This window comes from Hippocampus bargibanti, linkage group LG10 (assembly GCF_051943395.1).
Source record: "Hippocampus bargibanti isolate YZ-2025 linkage group LG10, ASM5194339v1, whole genome shotgun sequence".
Taxonomy (NCBI): Eukaryota; Metazoa; Chordata; class Actinopteri; order Syngnathiformes; family Syngnathidae; genus Hippocampus; species Hippocampus bargibanti.
In genome coordinates, this window is record NC_142743.1 from 5,491,626 (window position 1) to 5,510,406 (window position 18,781).

At 43.2% G+C, this 18,781-nt stretch overlaps 1 protein-coding gene across 1 annotated transcript in view; it reads left to right on the top strand.

The window, feature by feature from the left end:
- Nucleotides 1–18,781, top strand: part of LOC148892203 (sodium channel and clathrin linker 1-like) — a 53,693-nt gene that overhangs the window by 15,164 nt on the left and 19,748 nt on the right. Inside the window, exons 9-10 of the mRNA XM_089006353.1 lie at nt 17,454–17,552; nt 18,360–18,431. Coding sequence (XP_088862479.1) covers nt 17,454–17,552; nt 18,360–18,431 — 171 coding nt within the window. The remainder of the gene's footprint in view (nt 1–17,453; nt 17,553–18,359; nt 18,432–18,781) is intronic.

Sequence of the window (18,781 nt, forward strand, 5' to 3'; positions counted from 1 at the left end):
CTTTGGGAAGGCCATTCGAAATTTTAGTCTGATTTAACCATTCCATTACCACTTTTGATGTGCGTTTGGGGTCATTGTCCTGTAGGAATACCCAACTGCGCCCAAGACCCAATCTTCTTTAGGTTATTATGAAGAATTTGAAGGTAATCCCCCTTCTTCATGATCCCATTTACTCTCTGTGGAGCACCAGTTCCATTGTCAGAAAAACATTGATGCTTTCCTCTTCATAACTATTTGAATCATATTCATAACTGGATGAGTAACAAGAAAGCATCTTCTCCGAATCTGAACTCTCTGAAGCCATTGTTTTGATTCTGGAGCAAGGCCGTTTGTGGGTGGGCAGATCCTAACGTGCCGTCACGAACAAGGGGCAACGAATTCGTAGCAGTTTTTGGCTTTTAAGTCATTTTTATTGATATTTTGGATTTGACAAAAAATATCAGTTTTTCTGATGTCAGTTATGAAACAAAAAAATGGTGTCGGTTGTCCTTTAAGGTGCCGCTTTTGGAGCAACACTGACACCTTTGTTCCAGCAGCTTTTAATTCTAGGCAGATCTGCTTTTTGGTGATTCTCGGTTGAATTGTCACACTCTTGACCAATTTTACTCTCAGCAGCTTTTGATAGCTGGCATTTTCTTCCTGATCGTGGCAGTGACAAAATAGTGCCATGCACTTTGTACTTACAATTATTTGCACTGTTGCTCTTGGGACCTGTAGCTATGAAATCACCAGCTGTCGTCACTCATAACCACTCACAAGAAGTTGAGAGGCTACGCTATGAAGGTCATTGCGCTGACACAACTTTCTAAGTCACAAAAATTGCTCATTCGTGTTGCTGCATGTATATTTTTGACCCAGCAGATTTGATCACTTTTTCTGTTAGCTCAAAATAAAGTCATAAAAGAACCCAACTTCATGGATGTTTTTGTGACAAAGATGTAGCTCTTCCAATCACTCTATCAGAGAAAAATCTGAGATGTAGAAATAACTGGAAACTCAAGAGAGCCATGACATTATGGCAGGGGTGGGCAAACTTTTTGACTCGCGGGCCGCAATGGGTTCTAAAATTTGTCAGAGGGGCCGGGCCAGGACCATTTGGAGGGAGTGTTTGGGCCGGAAATACTAAACCTAAAGCATTAAAGGACAACCGACGCCTTCGGACAAGTTATGTCCATAATTTGTAAAATCACTTCAAATGACTTTGACTGAGAATATTTTACAAAGATTCCACAGCATATAGCTATAGTTTACGTTTTAAGACTCCCGCTGAATATTCATGAAGTCTTGTTTTCGAGTTGGTGACGAACGCCCCTGACTGAGAAAGGACACACAATGCATTTTGTGGTACTTTGTTTGGTCTGAAAACTTGGTGTTGATCCGTGTTGATGGCGAAATTAGAAGGAAAACACGTAAATAACGCGATGGTGAATCGTGTGTTGCACCAAGACAACTATTTGATATTCGCTGACACAAATTCCCAGCTGACAAATCAGCCCATTTCCAACGGAGCTTGGGTGCCATCTTCTGCATTTTCTGGGTGCTACATTGCTGTCATTGACGGCTCAAATTGATATGGGAGGACTCCTTTAATCAATTGCAAACATTTATGCTTTCCTCTTCAGAACTATTTGAATCATATTCATAACTGGATGAGTAACAAGAAAGCATCTTCTCCGAATCTGAAGCCATTGTTTCGATTCTCGAGCAAGTCCAGACGTCTTGGCCAGACGTCTTGGCGTCAAGAACAAGGGGGCAGGACCTTCTGAAACTGTCCATTTCCGGATTCATTTTGAAGTCATTTTTATTGGTGTTTTTCATTTGACTAAAAATATCAGCCTGTGTGTTTTGGGTATTTTAGATGCTATAAAACGTTTTTCTGATGTCAGTAGGAAACAAAAACAATGGTGCCGGTTGTCCTTTAAATGTAGTGTGTACAAACCTCATAGCACAGTAAGAACACTACAACCCAATTTATTAACTGTCTTTCAAATGTGAAAAATATCCCTGATCAGTTAATAAATTTGTCTCAAGGAATATGCAAGATATGGTGTTTACATACTATTTCGCAGTTACTGGGAGGCGGAAATGGAAATAGATTAAAATAACATATGCAGTGTGATTTATCAAGATAGCGTCTGTTTTTAATAAGTTTCAATCAAAGGTGCAAAGTTAAAGAAATCAACATTTATTGAAAAATGGAATCACTTTCAACATTCAAAACATATTATTACACAACGGAATATTCAAGCTCAATAACACCTACTTGTGTTAAATTCCGCAAAATCATGTATGGATTGTCCTGACCGCTCGCTCTACAAACTCGCCACGGACGCCCTCGCCTTCACGCGCAAACAGTACACGTGTACCGTCGCCAAGCACACAGACATAGGCTACCTGCAGTTGAAATTTGTGGTATTTGTGGTAGCTACATTCTTAATTAAAAGAACCTTATACTTTCTGACAATATTTTATTTAATGTGATTAGTCGTATTATTGTGTTTCAAGTTGTGAAGAATGGGGCAGGCAACTTTTCAGAGTCGTCTCCTCTGTGTTTCAGACACTGTTTTTACTATAATTTGGATAAATTCGGCGGGCCGGATTAAAAAGTAGTTTGCCCATGTCTGCATTATGGTCTTCACAAGTGTATGTAAACTTTTGACCACAACTGTACGAGAACCCTTATATTGGTTTCTCTCTCATGTGAACATTGATCAATTCACTGGGTTGTTTAACATTGCTTCTGTGTCTATACCTGCCTAGACTAAAAGTTGAGTCAGAGAATGCTTTGGAGGAACAAATGGTCTTGGACCCAACGTTCAGTGGCTTCCAGGACTATCGTGCTCCCTGCCTTGAGCACAACATGTATGAAGTCCTGAACAAAGTCCACGGTTGCATGCAGGTGGCAAAGGTAGTTCAGAAGCACAATGTGGTTAATGAATATGTACCTCTCTCTATACAGTGTATAGTAGATATACAGTACAATGTGTGTGTGTGTGTGTGTGTGTGTGTCAGTGGTGGGGCGTCAGGGCCTGCAAGGCCTTCTCTGCCGCCCTAAAAATATCCAAATTACAGACTAATGTTAATTATATTTTGTCCATGAATTTGTATTCAATAATTTTAAATTGTCTTTCAGCTTCCTTTCAATGTTTTTCCCTTGTTGTGCTGCTTCCAGGTGTGTTTCATATGTAAGCATTTAACCAATCACATTTCAGCCATCATTTGTTACCAAGGTCAAAAATCTACCTGTCCGCCTTCTGAATCAGTTCTGCAGGCCCTGGAGCATGAAAATAAATGTTGATGAAACTGTAGTTTTAACCAATCAGAGTTCGAGTTGCAACCTAAGGCCTAAGACAACCTAAGACACTGGAAATGTCAGTGTTTTCGCAACCTATGATTGTCTAGTCACATGATCCGCTAGTCACTAGCCAATCATAATATCCCTAGCTGCTAGTGATAAGAGCATACTGGACAGAGCTAGCACATTGTATTGGTAGAGAGCTGAATCAGCAAATACAGTAAAGTCTCGTTATATCAATATTCAAGGGAGTCCGAAAAAATATCGATATAACCGGGACTATCGATATATCCGACCCTGTTTGCATGTAATTTTCTCTGTGCGTGCATAGAAATAGTATTGATATAACCGGGACTATCGCTATATCCGATATCGATATAACGAGACTTTACTGTATATTGTTGTTTCGATTAAATAGCGGTTTTGTCAACCCACATTGGCTGAAGGTGGAGAAGAAATGTATTGGGTTGCAGACACTGTTCAAGCCATTTTCAAGATAGACTTTTCATGAATAGATGGACGTCAGTAAGAAAGGTTCGAAAGCTCCAAAGCTTGCAAAAATAGCAAATAATATTCAAATTGTATGAGGTTACCATGAATCCACACGTCAATAGTAAACATGTAAACAGTTTAATGATAGTATTTCATAAATTATTTCTTGGGTAACAGCATCCCCTAGTGGACATTTAGTAAATCACACCACACTCACAGCTGTTGATTGATTCAGACGTAGCACTACTGAAGGCCGAGGCACAGTCCACCACTGATATACAGTGGGACCTCGGTTTACGAACCCCTTGGCTTACGAACTTTTCGGTTTACGAACATTACATTTATGAAAATTTTACCTTGGCATACAAACTATTTTTCGGGATACACACGCATCTACCACAATGAGTACACACGCATCTACCACAATGAGTTCTTTAAACAAGGAAATGGCCTTTTACAGTCGGCGGGTAAAGCCACGTGATTGGTCAAGAACGCAGCAGTGGGGGATGGGGTTACAGACAGAGAGTGATGCCGTTCTCAAAAAAACAAAATGGCGTCTTCGGTTAAACCCACATGATTGGTCAACAACCCAGCAGTGTAGGGAGGGATTAAACATTAAAGAGACAGGCAGACAGAGAGAGCGTGAGAAAACACACACACACGAAAGGGAGAGGACAGAGCTTGAAACAAAGAAACAAAAGTGAAAAAAAAACAAGTAAAATGATGAGAAAATGGATAGAAAACTGAAATTTGGACCCATTTCAACTTTGACAGTTCAAAAGCAGAGTGTAGACCGGGAAGGTTAAATATCCCATCAATCAGGCGCCACAAATAACCCACACAAGTCATCTGTACACTTGATGCAAAAAGCTATCAACCCAGCTAAACAGATCACAATTGGTGAACTAGATACAATTATCACAGAGAAATATATGTGTGTGTGTGTGTGTGTGTGTGTGTGTGTGTGTGTGTGTGTGTGTGTGTGTGTGTGTGTGTGTGTGTGTGTGTGTGTGTGTGTGTGTGTGTGTGTGTGTGTGTGTGTGTGTGTGTGTGTGTGTGTGTGTTTGTGTGCCTCGACTGGGATCACCACCTTATCGTGGTGAGGCACTTTGCGCGTCTCCATGACCCCGAGAGCTATGTCGGCTGGAATCTTGTACTCCTGGCAGGGTCACCCAAGCCGAACAGGTCGGAGGGTAGAGGCCAGACAAAGAGTGATCCCAAATCCGCACCCGGGGGTAGGCGTAGGCGGAGTCCAACAGATCGGACCACCGGCAGCCCCTTGCAACCCCACTCACCTGAAGGTCGTCTTGAGTCCTCACTCTTGCCACTGGAATACAGCGGGTGCGGCCAAGTATGTGGGGGAAGGAATTGTGCGCCCCGTCCCTCACACTAAATCCACTAGTAGCGCAGGCTCCAGCTTCCACCATATAAGTCCACTGGCGATAGGATAAAGTGACGGGGGCAGGTCATGGATGTGACTGGAAGCTTCTAGCTTGATTCCTACACAGGGGCGGTACAGGATTGATGGTCGTTGCGAAGATGGGATGAAGCAACATTATCCTTTGGCAGCATCCTGTGCGTCTGAGCAGCCCTATTCAGGGTCCGCACTGCTCACCCCTTATAGGGGAAGAGTCTAGAAAAGGTGACCTAAACATTGCTTGTTCCACCACACCTGGGTGGCCCACCGCAGCCACCAAGGCATCACCCCTCTGCGGTCGAAAACGAAATATAAATACATTAATGACTATGTACCTGGCTTCCTGGAATGTTCGCACCCTCCTCGATGCTCGAGACGGGATGGAGAGACCTCGAAGACGAACTGCCCTCATCGCACATGAGCTCAGGAGGTACAACATCGATATTGGTGAGACTCGGTTCTCAGGCGAGGATTCACTCACAGAAGTTGGTGAGGGCTACACCTTCTTCTGGAAGGGTCTCCCAGAGAATGAGCGAAAACTCCATGGAGTTGGCTTTGCTGTGAAAAGCAGCTTACTCAGTAACATCCCTGAGTCCCCCCAAGGCATCAGTGAACGGCTTATGACCTGGCATATTCCCCTGGTAAAAGGTCGCTTCGCAACTTTAATCAGCGCCTATGCTCCCACCTTGGATGCTGACGATAACACCAAAGATGCCTTCTACGAGTCCCTGGATGCTACCATATCCAAAATCCCTGCCTCTGATAAACTTGTTCTGATGGGTGACTTCAATGCCCGAGTAGGTACTGATGGAAACAAGTAATCGGAAGACACGGGACGGGGAAAATAAACAGCAATGGCCTCCGACTCCTCACTCTGTGCTCTGAGCATCAGTTGATTGTAACTAACACCATCTTTCAACTGAAAAATAAATACATCACATCATGGATGCACCCCAGGTCCAAACATTGGCACTTACTGGACTACATCATCACAAGGCAACAAGACCAAAATGACGTCAGCATCATACGGGCCATGCGTGGGGCTGAATGCTGGACTGATCATCGACTGATCAAGTCCAGGCTCAAGCTGAGAATTCGACCTCCTCACAAGAAACAGCAACCCCAAAGGCGTCTTAACACCAGGGCCCTGGAGTCCCCAGAGTGTGCAGCCAGCTACCGCAACAAGCTGGCAGAGGGACTTGCCAGCCTGGACAAGGACACCAGTAACGGTGACCTTGATATTGAAAGCAGGTGGAAAAAATTGAGGACAACAATTCATCAAGCTGCCTCTGAGACCATCGGCTTCACTCAGAAACGTCATCAAGACTGGTTCGATAACAGCTCAGCTGCCATACAGGAGCTTCTGGAAGCCAAGCGCAAAGCCCATACCACACTTCTCTCCAACCCTCATTCTCCACTTCTCCTCTCTCACTACAAGGCCATCCGTGGTGAAACACAGAAACAGCTGAGGATGATGGAGAACAAGTGGTGGCTCAGCAAGGCCCAAGAAATCCAGAGGCATGCAGACAACAACAACACCCACGCCTTCTATGATGCTGTAAAATCCCTGCACGGCCCATGAAGACAACACATTGTCCCAGTTAAATCTGCAGACGGTTCTGTACTACTGAAGGACTAACAGCTAATACTTGAGCGCTGGGCAGAGCACTTTGACTCCCTGCTCAACCAAGTAAACCCTTCAGACACATCTGTCCTTGACTCCCTCCCAGAGCTTCCATCAGTTCCCTCCCTTGATGAACCTCCTCAGTTCACAGAGGTCCTCTCTGCAATCCGGAGCCTTAAAAACAACAAAAGCCCTGGCCCTGATGGACTTCCAGCTGAGGTCTTCAAGAGCGGCGGTTACCTCCTGACACGGAAGCTTTACCACCTCATCTGCAACATCTGACAAAACGGGACACTTCCTCAGGAATGGAAAGACAGCAACATTGTTACCATTTATAAAAGGAAGGGGGACAGGTCAGTCTGTGGCAACAGCCGTGGCGTCTCCTTACTTTCTGTTGCTGGCAAGATTCTTGCAAAAGTAATGCTGTTCCGTCTTACATCGCACATTACCGAAGACATCCTCCCAGAGACACAATGCGGTTTCCGGAAGGATCGAAGCACTCTGGACATGATCTTCGCTGCGCACCAAGTTCAGGAGAAATGCAAGGAACAAAACAAGGATCTCTATATCACCTTCATCGACCTTACAAAGGCATTTGACACAGTTAACCGTGACATTCTCTGGACCATACTGCAGAAATTTGGCGTTCCCTCCAAATTTCTCGGCATCCTAAAACAGTTCCACAGCGGCATGCAAGCAACTATACTTGTTGGTGGCCAGCAATCTTCCCCGTTCCCTATGGAAGTCGGGGTGAAGCAGGGCTGTGTACTGGCCCCTGCTATATTCAACCTGTTCCTGATGGCAGCTACGCTCCTCTTCCATAAGTCCATCCAGGAAGGTGGCGGCGTACAAATCCAATTCCGCCTGGATGGTAGCCTGTTCAACATCAGACGCCTACAGGCCAAGACCAAGACCCTGATCAGCGACATCCACGAGCTACAGTATACAGATGATTGTGCTCTGTTGGCCCACAGCCCAGCTGCCATGCAACATGCCCTTGATACCATGTCCTCCGTCTACCGATCACTCGGTCTCGTGATCAATGTAACCAAAACGGAGGTCATGGCAAAAGAGAGTTCTCCTACCCCAGCGTTCACCCTCAGTGGCACACCCCTCAAGGTTGTCCAACAATCCAGCTACCTCGGCAGCATTCTAACACCCTCCTGTCTAATTGACGACGACGTCCAGGCCCGCATCCATCAAGCCTCCAAAGCTTTTGGCAGATTGCGTACTCGTGTGTTCGAAAACAACCACTTAAGAACTCCAACAAAAGTCGCAGTCTACCAAGCAGTGTGTGTGTCCACGCTGCTATATGGCGCAGAAGCCTGGACCATCTATCGACGCCATGTGAGACGCCTTGATGCATTCCACATCAGGTGCCTTCAACGAATCCTTTGCATCACCTGGCCGGATCGTGTCCCACACAACGACATCCTTCAACGCACCGCCTCCACCAGTATCGAGGCTATACTGGCAAAGAGGCAACTCCGGTGGGTTGGACATGTCATCCGGATGCCGAGCTGCCGCTTGCCTCGGCAGGTGCTTTATGGACAACTCCTGTCAGCGAATAGGAAGCCTGGTGGTCCTAAGCTGCGATACAAACACCAGCTTAAACAGACTCTAAAGAAATGCAACATCAAGCCCAGCGATCTGGAGTCTGCTGCAGCTAACAGGCCACTGTGGCGTTCCTTATGCCACGAAGGAGTGACACAACTTGAAAACAAACGCACCCAGAGGAGGATCGTGCGGCGCGAGCAAAGACACCTCTGTGCTGCTTCACTACCGCCTCGCCAGCCCGGTCCTGGCCTCACATGTCCTGAATGTGGCAGGATTTGTGGCTCCAGAATCGGGCTTCATAGTCACCTACAGTGGCATCGACGCCAGCGCCGATAACCACTGTCCAATACCCCACAAAGCAATGGAAGCGACATCATCTTCGACTTCGATGGACTGCCCAGATGCACGCAGAGACGGTTGCAATAAAGGATAGATTGGGAAAACTGGAGTCTCACCCACGCAGTTTAAACAAAGACATGATAAACCGCATTTCCAAGTGGGAGACCTATCATCGACGTTGGAATCTTATCCTCCATGGACTGGAAGAAAGCAACCAGCAAAATATTCGCCAGGAGACCATACAAGTGCTTCAGGGTGTGCTGCCTGAGACCAAGGACAAGATCCCTGGTGTGGTGGACACCATCCATCGCCTCGGCCCGAGACGCCCAGACAGCTCCAGGAGTCGCCCTATAATGATCCAGTTTGCCTTCAGGATCCACAAAGAAGCCATCTGGGCAGCAGCGAAAGCGGGTAACTCCTTCCTCCAGGCTAAAGGTCTTCGGCTATCCCTTGACTTCCCACCAGAGGTACGTGAGAGGAGGCGTCTGTTGTGGCCCCAAGTGGACAAGGCCAGAAAGGAACATAAGCAGGCCCATTTTGTGGGAGGCCGTGCCTTTGTGGATGGGGTTGAGATCTTCCCTCCCTGATATTTAGGAGGTTCTGACTGACTTAACCTCTAAGTATTCTCCAATACCTGTAAATAATTTTTAAGCTAATAGTATTAAAAGAATAATAAATAAATAATGAATAAAGCAGTTGCTCTCGAAATAGAAATTTAATATTCTACACGTTATGTTACACATCATACATTATGGGCTTATTATGTTTAAATGTACTACTTTTGGTTATTCAGCAGTCCTTAGTCTCTATTTCTTTTTCAATAGAGACTGTGCTTCACCAAATCTTTGGTGTGAACACTTTGTTTTTGAAGTGATCCCGTGGATTGCTGTTTGAGTTTTCTATATTTAGTTCTTATTAAAAAATATTGTAATTTCTTTTATATTTTACTTTTCCTAGCTTAATCTTTCACTTCTTCTATTTTCCTTGTCTATTTTCTACTGTTCTCATCCCTATGTCCCTTTCCCTTCTCTCCTTAAATGCCAGGGGTTTGAGGAACTCCTTGAAACGCAAAGCTGTATTTTTGTTTCTCAGAAAATTTAAGTGTGATTTCTTGTTTTTACAAGAAACTCATAGTACAACAAATGACGTCAGTCTCTGGAAAAGTCAATGGGGAAGAGATTTATGGGGAGCACACAGGTCGGAAAAAGCAGCCGGTGTCACAGTTCTAAAAGAAAATTTCTCTGGGGAAATTATTGGTCATGACAGTGACCCAGAAGGTCACTATATCATACTTATGTTGGCAATCTCTGATAAAAATGTTATCATGATTAATATATATGGGTACAATTCACGCCCTAAAAATATATTATTGTTAGAAGAAATTGATAAAAAAGTCGAGTACTGGTTAAACAAATATCCAACTGCCTATTTAATTTTGGGTGGTGATTTTAATGTAGTTATGAATAACAAACTAGATCGACTTCCACCACCAAGCCAAGCAGTCTCCAATCTATACCTCATCACCTTCATGGAGAAATACAACCTATATGATGTTTTCAGAGAAAAGTTTCCCTCTCTAAAAACATATACTTGGCACTCTAAGGACCTTTCAAAACAGTCTAGACTGGATTACTGGTTGATATCTAAAACAATCGCTGCGGACCTCGTTGAAGTAGACTACCACCCAGCACCACTGTCTGATCATAAAATAATTACGCTTAAGGTAACCTTGACACCAGTTATGAATATTCCTAAGGCTTTATGTTGGAAGCTGAACAATAGTCTGTTAGCCCATGATGAAGTAAAGGAAAATATAAACAGGTTAATAAAATCTCATTGGGACACAGCTCTTCTTCAAAAATCTTTCAGCCTCCAATGGGAACTTCTAAAATACGAAATTGGTAAATATATGAGGAAATATAGCAGCAATTTAGCGAAACACAGAGGAGCGGAAGAGGATGATTTATGTGCTCAAATAATGTCTCTTTCCAGTCAATCAGCAACCCTATCTGAGGATGATCACGCCAAGTTAGCAGACTACCAAAATAAACTTGATGATATATATAGACGAAAAGCAGAGGGCGCATTCATCAGATCCAGGAGGCGTTGGCTGGAAGAAGGGGAAAAATGCTCATCGTACTTTTTTAACTTGGAAAAATCTAAATCTAAAAAGCAAACCATTGACACATTAAAAATTGATAACAAAATTGTTTCAGACTACCACAAAATCTCCTCTTTCTGCTCAAAATTCTATGGTAACCTATATACTTCCAACCATATGCAAGCAGAGCCAGTGTCAATTTTAGAGTCCATTACGTCCAATAAAACTATTAGCATTAATGAGAAAAAACGATGTGATCAACCAATTAATCTAATTGAAGTGCAGGATGCAATTAAGCAGCTCAAGATGAATAAATCTCCTGGAAACGACGGGCTTACTTCAGAATTGTATAAAACCTTCTCTGAACCTTTGGCTCCTTTTCTGCTCAATGTTTTTTCTGAAAGCATCTCAAAAGGCTCCCTCCCCTGTTCACTCTCTCAAGGTCTTATATCTCTCATTCCAAAACCAAAAAAAGACACATCATCTCTTGAAAACTGGCGCCCTATCTGCCTATTAAATACAGACTATAAAATTTTGGCCTCCATTCTTGCAAACCGAATTAGAAAATCCTTACCGCATATAATTAGTGAAACACAGTCAGGCTTCTTGAGTAAAAGACACATTGCCAATAATGTTCGTCTTGTATTGGATATTCTTGATTATCAGGAACTTATTAACCACAATAGTTTTATTTTATTTCTCGATTTTTACAAAGCCTTTGACACCTTGGAACACCGTTTTATTTTTCAATCACTTAATAAGTTTGGTTTTGGAAACTACTTTACTCAGGCTGTTAAGACACTGTACACCAACTGCAACTCCTCAATACTGCTTAAATATGGTACGTCCCCTCGCTTCAACGTCTCCCGTGGCATCCGTCAAGGTTGTCCCATTTCTCCCTATTTATTCTTACTTTCAGCACAAATTTTATCACTGTTGGTCACTGAAAGCGAGGTCCAAGGGATTGAAGTAGCGGGAAGGCAGGTTGTGATTAGCCAGGTGGCAGATGACACCACACTCTTCCTGAAAAATCCTGAGCAAATTCCAAGGGCCATAGCTCTGGTTAAAGAGTTTTCCAAAGCGTCAGGTCTTTCGCTTAATATAAATAAATGTGAGTTGTTAGCTGTGAAATCATGTAATGAATCTATGCTATACAACATACCTGTTAAAAATCAAGTGACGTACCTAGGTGTTGTCATAGCCAAAGACGACGAAGAGCGTTGTCATTTGAACCTCGATCCAATAATTGATAAAACCAAGAAGCGCTTTAATCACTGGTTACAAAGGGATCTATCACTAAACGGAAGAATACTGCTAGCAAAAAGTGAGGGAATCTCTCGGTTTGTATATCCTACAATGGCTTTAAATGTGGATCCAAGCACATGTAAGACAATGGACAAAATAATGTATAACTTTGTATGGAAAAATAAAACTCATTATATAAGAAACTCAGTCATATCCAGGACGGTAAAGGAGGGAGGCCTAGATTTTTTGGACTTTACTTCTCTAAACTATACGTTTAAGATTAACTGGCTGCGTAATTATCTGTGTAGCCCTGATGCAATCTGGAATTTCATTCCAAAATCCATGTTTTCCCGACTTGGTGGTCTGTCTTTCTTGCTGAAATGTAATTATAAGGTTGAAAAATTGCCTGTTAACCTATCAAAATTTCATAAACAAGTTTTATTAGCCTGGTGCCTAATGTATAACCATTCTTTCTCTCCGCATTCATGTATGATCTGGAATAACTGTCATATTTTGTACAAAAACAAATCACTGTTTTTGTCGAGATGGATTGACTGGGGTATCATTTATGTAAAGCAACTTTTTAACACAAACAATATTTTAATGAACTATGCTGAGTTTCTCAATACGCATCAAATCCCTGTGACCCCTAAGGACTTTGCCATCGTTATGGATGCCATCCCAAGTGGTATCATAAGCCTGTTCAAGGGTCACTCCGCTACTCCCGACAGACCACCGCCAATTCCAGTGACAGAAACTGCCCTGGGGAAACTCTGTTTCTCATCAATTGCTCGAAATCGGAACCGTGCAATTCGACATTTGTTTCAAAAATCCTTTGTGACGGTTCCCTACGTTGTTCATCACTGGAGAACGTATGTCCCAAATATTCCATGGGAAAAGGTTTGGACCCTCCCATATAAATTTTTCATCACCAACAAACAAAGAGAAATAACATACAAACTTTTGCACCGTTGCTATCCTGTTAAACATAAGATACGGTCCTTACAGGATATATCATGTACATTTTGTGAAGCTGAGCCTGAAACTGCAACTCACCTCTTCTGGGCTTGTCCCGAAACTACTCGCTTCTGGAAACACTTTGTCAAATACGTTCAATGTAAAGTCACTTCTCTGTTCATATTTCATTACAAAGACATGCTGTTTGGATATTACAACAAGACCAACGATAAATATTTTATTATTAATTTATTAGTTTTTCTTGCCAAACATCATATTCATAAATCTAAATTTTGTGGGAGGAAACCACTATTTGTAATATTTCAAAATGAAATGAAACTATATCAGAAAACAATTCAACCATCTGCCGACCCAAATGCTATCAAAACACATGATTTGTTGATGAAATATGGCATAGGATGATGTGCTTGCCGAAATCATCTGGTGTCCCCCCCCCTCTCTTTCTTTTGTCAATTTCACTATGTTGTGCAGACTCGATGGAATGTTAAAACCCCTGGCACCCCCCTTCCCCCGCTCTCTCTCTCTTCTATTTTGTTTCTTCTCTCCTCTTCTTTCTTCTTGTAAAATGATTATCTGTCAGGAACTTCTATTTCCTGTGCGATCAGGTACTGTCTCATACGCGATTATGTCACCTAATGTATGTTGCCAACTATTTGGAAAATATCAAGTATGCAGAAAGATTTGCTGAGACGCACCTCAGATGTACTTTTAGAAGCTCCACAAGCTATTCAAAGCCAATGGTTTTGTTTACTTTTGTTGTGTTTTGTTTGCAGTGTTGTTTGTTTGTTTCTATTACTTTGTATGTTTGCATGCCATTTGAATTAAAAAAAAAAAAAAAAAAAAAAAAAAAAAAAAAATCCAGTCACAACTGCCAAAAAAAAAAAAAAAAAAAAAAAAAAAAAAAAAAAAAAAAAAAGAGAGAGAGAGAGTGTGTGTGTGTGTGTGTGTGTGTGTGTGTGTGTGTGTGTGAGAGAGTGTGTGTGTGCGTGCGTGCGTGTGTGTGTGTGTGTGTGTGTGTGTGTGTGTGTGTGTGTGTGTGTGTGTGTGTGTGTGTGTGTGCGTGCGTGCGTGCGTGCGTGCGTGTGTGCGCGCGCGTAGGTAGGTAGGTAGGTAGATAGATATGGTTGGATAGCTCATTTGAAAAGGCATCGGTTTGGCATATGGGAGACGAGGGTTCGAATCCCGCTAGTGGCAGAGAAAAAATGAGCACAACACATCATCCAGTGTGGGTCCTTGGGCAAGACCCTTCACCCTAATGCCTACCTCATACAATGATGAGAGACAATAAATTGAATGACATCCGCTCAGACGTCGCCCGGCCAAATAAGGTCTGCGTGGTCCACACCTACTGGCTAAAGAAACTCACAGCACTCCACGAGCGCCTAGCAGCACAAATGAACCAGTTTCTGATGGATGGGACTCACCCAGGATGGCTAACCGAAGGGCGAACAATCCTGATCATGAAGGATTCCTCAAAGGGTGCAGTTCATTCCAACTATCGGCCAATAACGTGTCTCTCATGTCAGGCATCATTGCGGCGAAGATAAGTGGACACATGGATCAATACATGAGCTGACAAAGGACTTTGTGGACTGGTGCCAGCAGAATCACCTCCAGATCAACACCGGGAAAACCAAGGAGCTGGTAGTGGACTTCTGCAGGAATCAATCCTCAACTGCACCGTTGAACATCCAGGGTTCGGACATTGAGAGGGTGACCTCCTACAAGTACCTGGGTGTTACTCTCAAGAATAAACTGGACTGGACTACAAACACGCATGCCCTAATCAAAAAGGGACAGAGTCGCCTCTTCCTACTTAGGAAACTGAGGTCTTTTGGAGTTCAGGGGTCACTCCTAAAGACTTTCTATGACTCTGTGGTGGCCTCAGCCATCCACTATGGAATTGTCTGCTGGCCAGGCAGCATCACCACCCGGGACAGAAAAAGACTGCAACACCTTGTCAAGAGGGCCAGTTCTGTCCTGGGCTGCTCGCGAGACTCTCTGGAGGAGGTGGGCAACAGACGGACGCCAGGTAAACTAAAAGCTATGATGGACAGCCCCTCCCACGCCCTCCTGCCCACCCTGACAGCACTGGGTAGCTCCTTCAGCCAGAGATTATTACACCCGCGCTGCAAGAAGGAGAGGTACCGCCGCTCGTTCCTACCGACTGCTGTCAGGCTTTGCAATTCTCAGTGATCACATGTGAAAAAAAAACCTGCACACTTGTATATATGGGTTGATGCAATATTTCAATGTGCCTCTCTTGATACTTGCACTATGTACAGTTTTTTTATGAAACGGTTTTGCACATTTACATTTGCACAGTATACAGTTGACAGTTTTATTTTGTTATGCTCAGAATATCTTGTTTTCTATCCTTTCACCCCCACCCCATCCCCTTTCAATTGCTGTGGACTGCAAATTTCCCCATTGTGGAACGAATAAAGGTTTTTCTGATTCTGATTCTGAAAGCACAGAAAGGCATTGGTAGAGATACTAGGGGTGCCAAACATCAGCTGCTGGTTGACAGAACAGTCGCACAAGACTGCAGGTCCCGACATACCAACCTGTGCACAGCCTGGATTGATTACAAGAAAGCATATAACTCGATGCCACACACATGGATCACTGAATGCTTGGAGTTGTATAAGGTCAACAGGACCCTGAGAGCCTTCGTTGCAAACTTGATGAGGATGTGGAAAACCACACTTGAAGCCAATGGCAAGCCACTAACGCAAGTGTCCATCAAATGTGGCATATATCAAGGTGATGCACTCTCCCCACTGCTGTTCTGCATAGGACTGAACCCCCTCAGCCAAATAATCGCCAAGACAGGCTATGGCTACCGCCTCAGAAAGGGAGCTACAATCAGTCACATCCTCGACATGGATGACATAAAGCTGTATGCTAAGAGCGAAAGGGACGTAGACTCCCTGATCCACACAACCAGGATCTACAGCAGTGACATCGGGATGTCATTTGGGCTGGAGGATGGTGACTAAGAGGGGCAAGGTACTCCACACTGAAGGGGTCTCACTCCCTGAAGGAACAATAGCAGACATTGAAAACAGCTACAAGTACCTCGGTATACCCCAGGCCAATGGCTACCTCGAACAAGCAACAAGGAAAGCGGCTACGACCAAATACCTCCAGCGGGTGAGGCAAGTCCTAAGAAGCCAGCTCAATGACAAGAACAAGACCCGGGCAATAAACAGCTATGCCCTGCCAGTGATCAGATACCCTGCAGGAATTATAAGGTGGCCAAAGGAAGAGATTCAGACCACGGATGTTAAGACCCAAAAACTCCTCACCATTCATGGAGGGTTCCATCCCAAGTCCAGCACCTTGAGACTGTATACAAGCCTTAAGGAAGGAGGCCGGGGACTAGTGAGTGTGAGAGCCACTGTCCAGGATGAAACATCCAAGCTCAATGAATACATCAAAGAAAAGGCTCCAACGGATGATGTACTCAGAGAATGTCTCAGACAATGGGGAACAGAAAAGAAATCAACGTTGATTGAAAAATGGAATCACTTTCAACATTTGAAACATATTATTACACAACGAAATACTCAAGCTCAATAATACCTACTTGTGTTAAACTCCGCAAAATCATGGATGGATTGTCCTGACCGCGCGCTCTCCAAACTCGCCACGGACGCCCTCGCTCGCCTTCACGCGCAAATAGTACACGTGTATCGTTGCCAAGCACATAGACATAGGCTACCTCCAGTTGAAATTTGCATACTCTGCACAGCAGCCTATCAGAAGCCTGCTTCGTGCTTCGGACTTTCCCAAGAACGCTTGGGAAAGTCAACTTTTCAGAGTTGTCTGCCTCGTCCGCTAACTTTTTCAGACTTTCAGACACTGTTTTTAGTTTGCCCATGTCTGTTTTAGAACCTTACTGGCCATCCATCCTCAACCTAAAATGCTCCCAAAAGCTCATCTAATAATTATGCACACTTGATATAGGGTGTTGATGTCATTAGATCACATCCCTTCTCATTACAAAAATGCACATCATTTGATATACAGTACTTAATTGGTAGTAGACTTTCAAAATACAGTAAAGTCTTGTTATATCGATATCGGATATATCGATAGTCCCGGTTATATCGATACTATTTCTATGCACGCACAGAGAAAATTACATGCAAACAGGGTCGGATATATCGATAGTCCCGGTTATATCGATATTTTTTCGGACTCCCTTGAATATCGATATAACGAGACTTTACTGTACTACTTAATTGCCTAATATTTCTGCACGCAGTGTATGTATGTATGTATGTATGTATGTATGTATGTATGTATGTATGTATGTATGTATGTATGTATGTATGTATGTATGTATGTATGTATGTCTATTTATTTATTTATTTATTTATTTATTTTTGCCTTTCAGGCCTTGAATCGAGAGCGGCAGAAGACACTGGATTTGGAGAATAAAGATAAAGCCATCCAACAGTTAATCCAGGAAGCTGCCGTCCTTACCAGGAAGGAGGTACTTACGAACAAAATTGTGTTATTTATGTTATGTAATTGTATTATATGTTAAAGAAAGAAAAATCTTCAACACATAACTTGCAATTAATGATAAATATATGTATATAGTACTGTATATAGACAATGTGGTGATGAAAATCAGGAACTTGCTTTAAACTGGGCTGGTTCCCTCAGCATAACATTTCGTATTATTTCTGTAACTGTCAATGAGACTTTTGCGCCGATCAACAGATATTTTGAAATGCTGCTGCTTGTCAGCAAACTTCTGTAGCTGTCTCGGGTTTTAAGAGTGCCTTCTTCCTCTTTCCAATAGCTCAAAAAGACTTGGATCTGGCCCTTCAGCCAGGGTTGTCCAACTTCAGTTTTGCAAGTTTTCGGTGTCTCCTTCCTCTAACATACCCGATTCAAATGATCAGTTCATCAGTTAGCTCTGAGAAACCAGATAACGATTCCAATCATTCGAATCAAGTTGTTGAGAGGAGGGAGACATCTAAAACAGATTATACAATGGCCCTTGGGTACTTGACGTAGATTCTCAAAGTTGCACTTGACTGACTCTAGGTCATTTAACAGGATAATGACTAAAATGGAAAAAGTTTCCAACACCCACGGATGGGGAACAACAAATAATTGGACTGTTCAGAGGTGGCCCTAAAACATATTGAATATCGGCAGAAGAACTGAAACATGCCGTCGAGGAAAGGCCCGTTTCAAACCCCAGACAGCTGGTCGGTATGTGCATGAATCATTTGATTGCAGTCATGCAGGGAACATTAATAATAACAATGACTTATGTATTTACCAGGTAGATAAGGTGCGAGAGGAGTGCAATACTGAACTCCATCAAATAGCACAGGCACTGTCCCAATTGCAGATGGTAATCCTGTTTGAGATCACTCTTGTTCTCTACTACTCTTGTGGTCCAGTCAGTGTAGAACAGGGGTGGACAAACTTTTTGACTCGCGGGCCGCAATGGGTTAGAATACTGCTAGCAAAAAGTGAGGGAATCTCTCGGTTTGTATATCCTACAATGGCTTTAAATGTGGATCCAAGCACATGTAAGACAATGGACAAAATAATGTATAACTTTGTATGGAAAAATAAAACTCATTATATAAGAAACTCAGTCATATCCAGGACGGTAAAGGAGGGAGGCCTAGATTTTTTGGACTTTACTTCTCTAAACTATACGTTTAAGATTAACTGGCTGCGTAATTATCTGTGTAG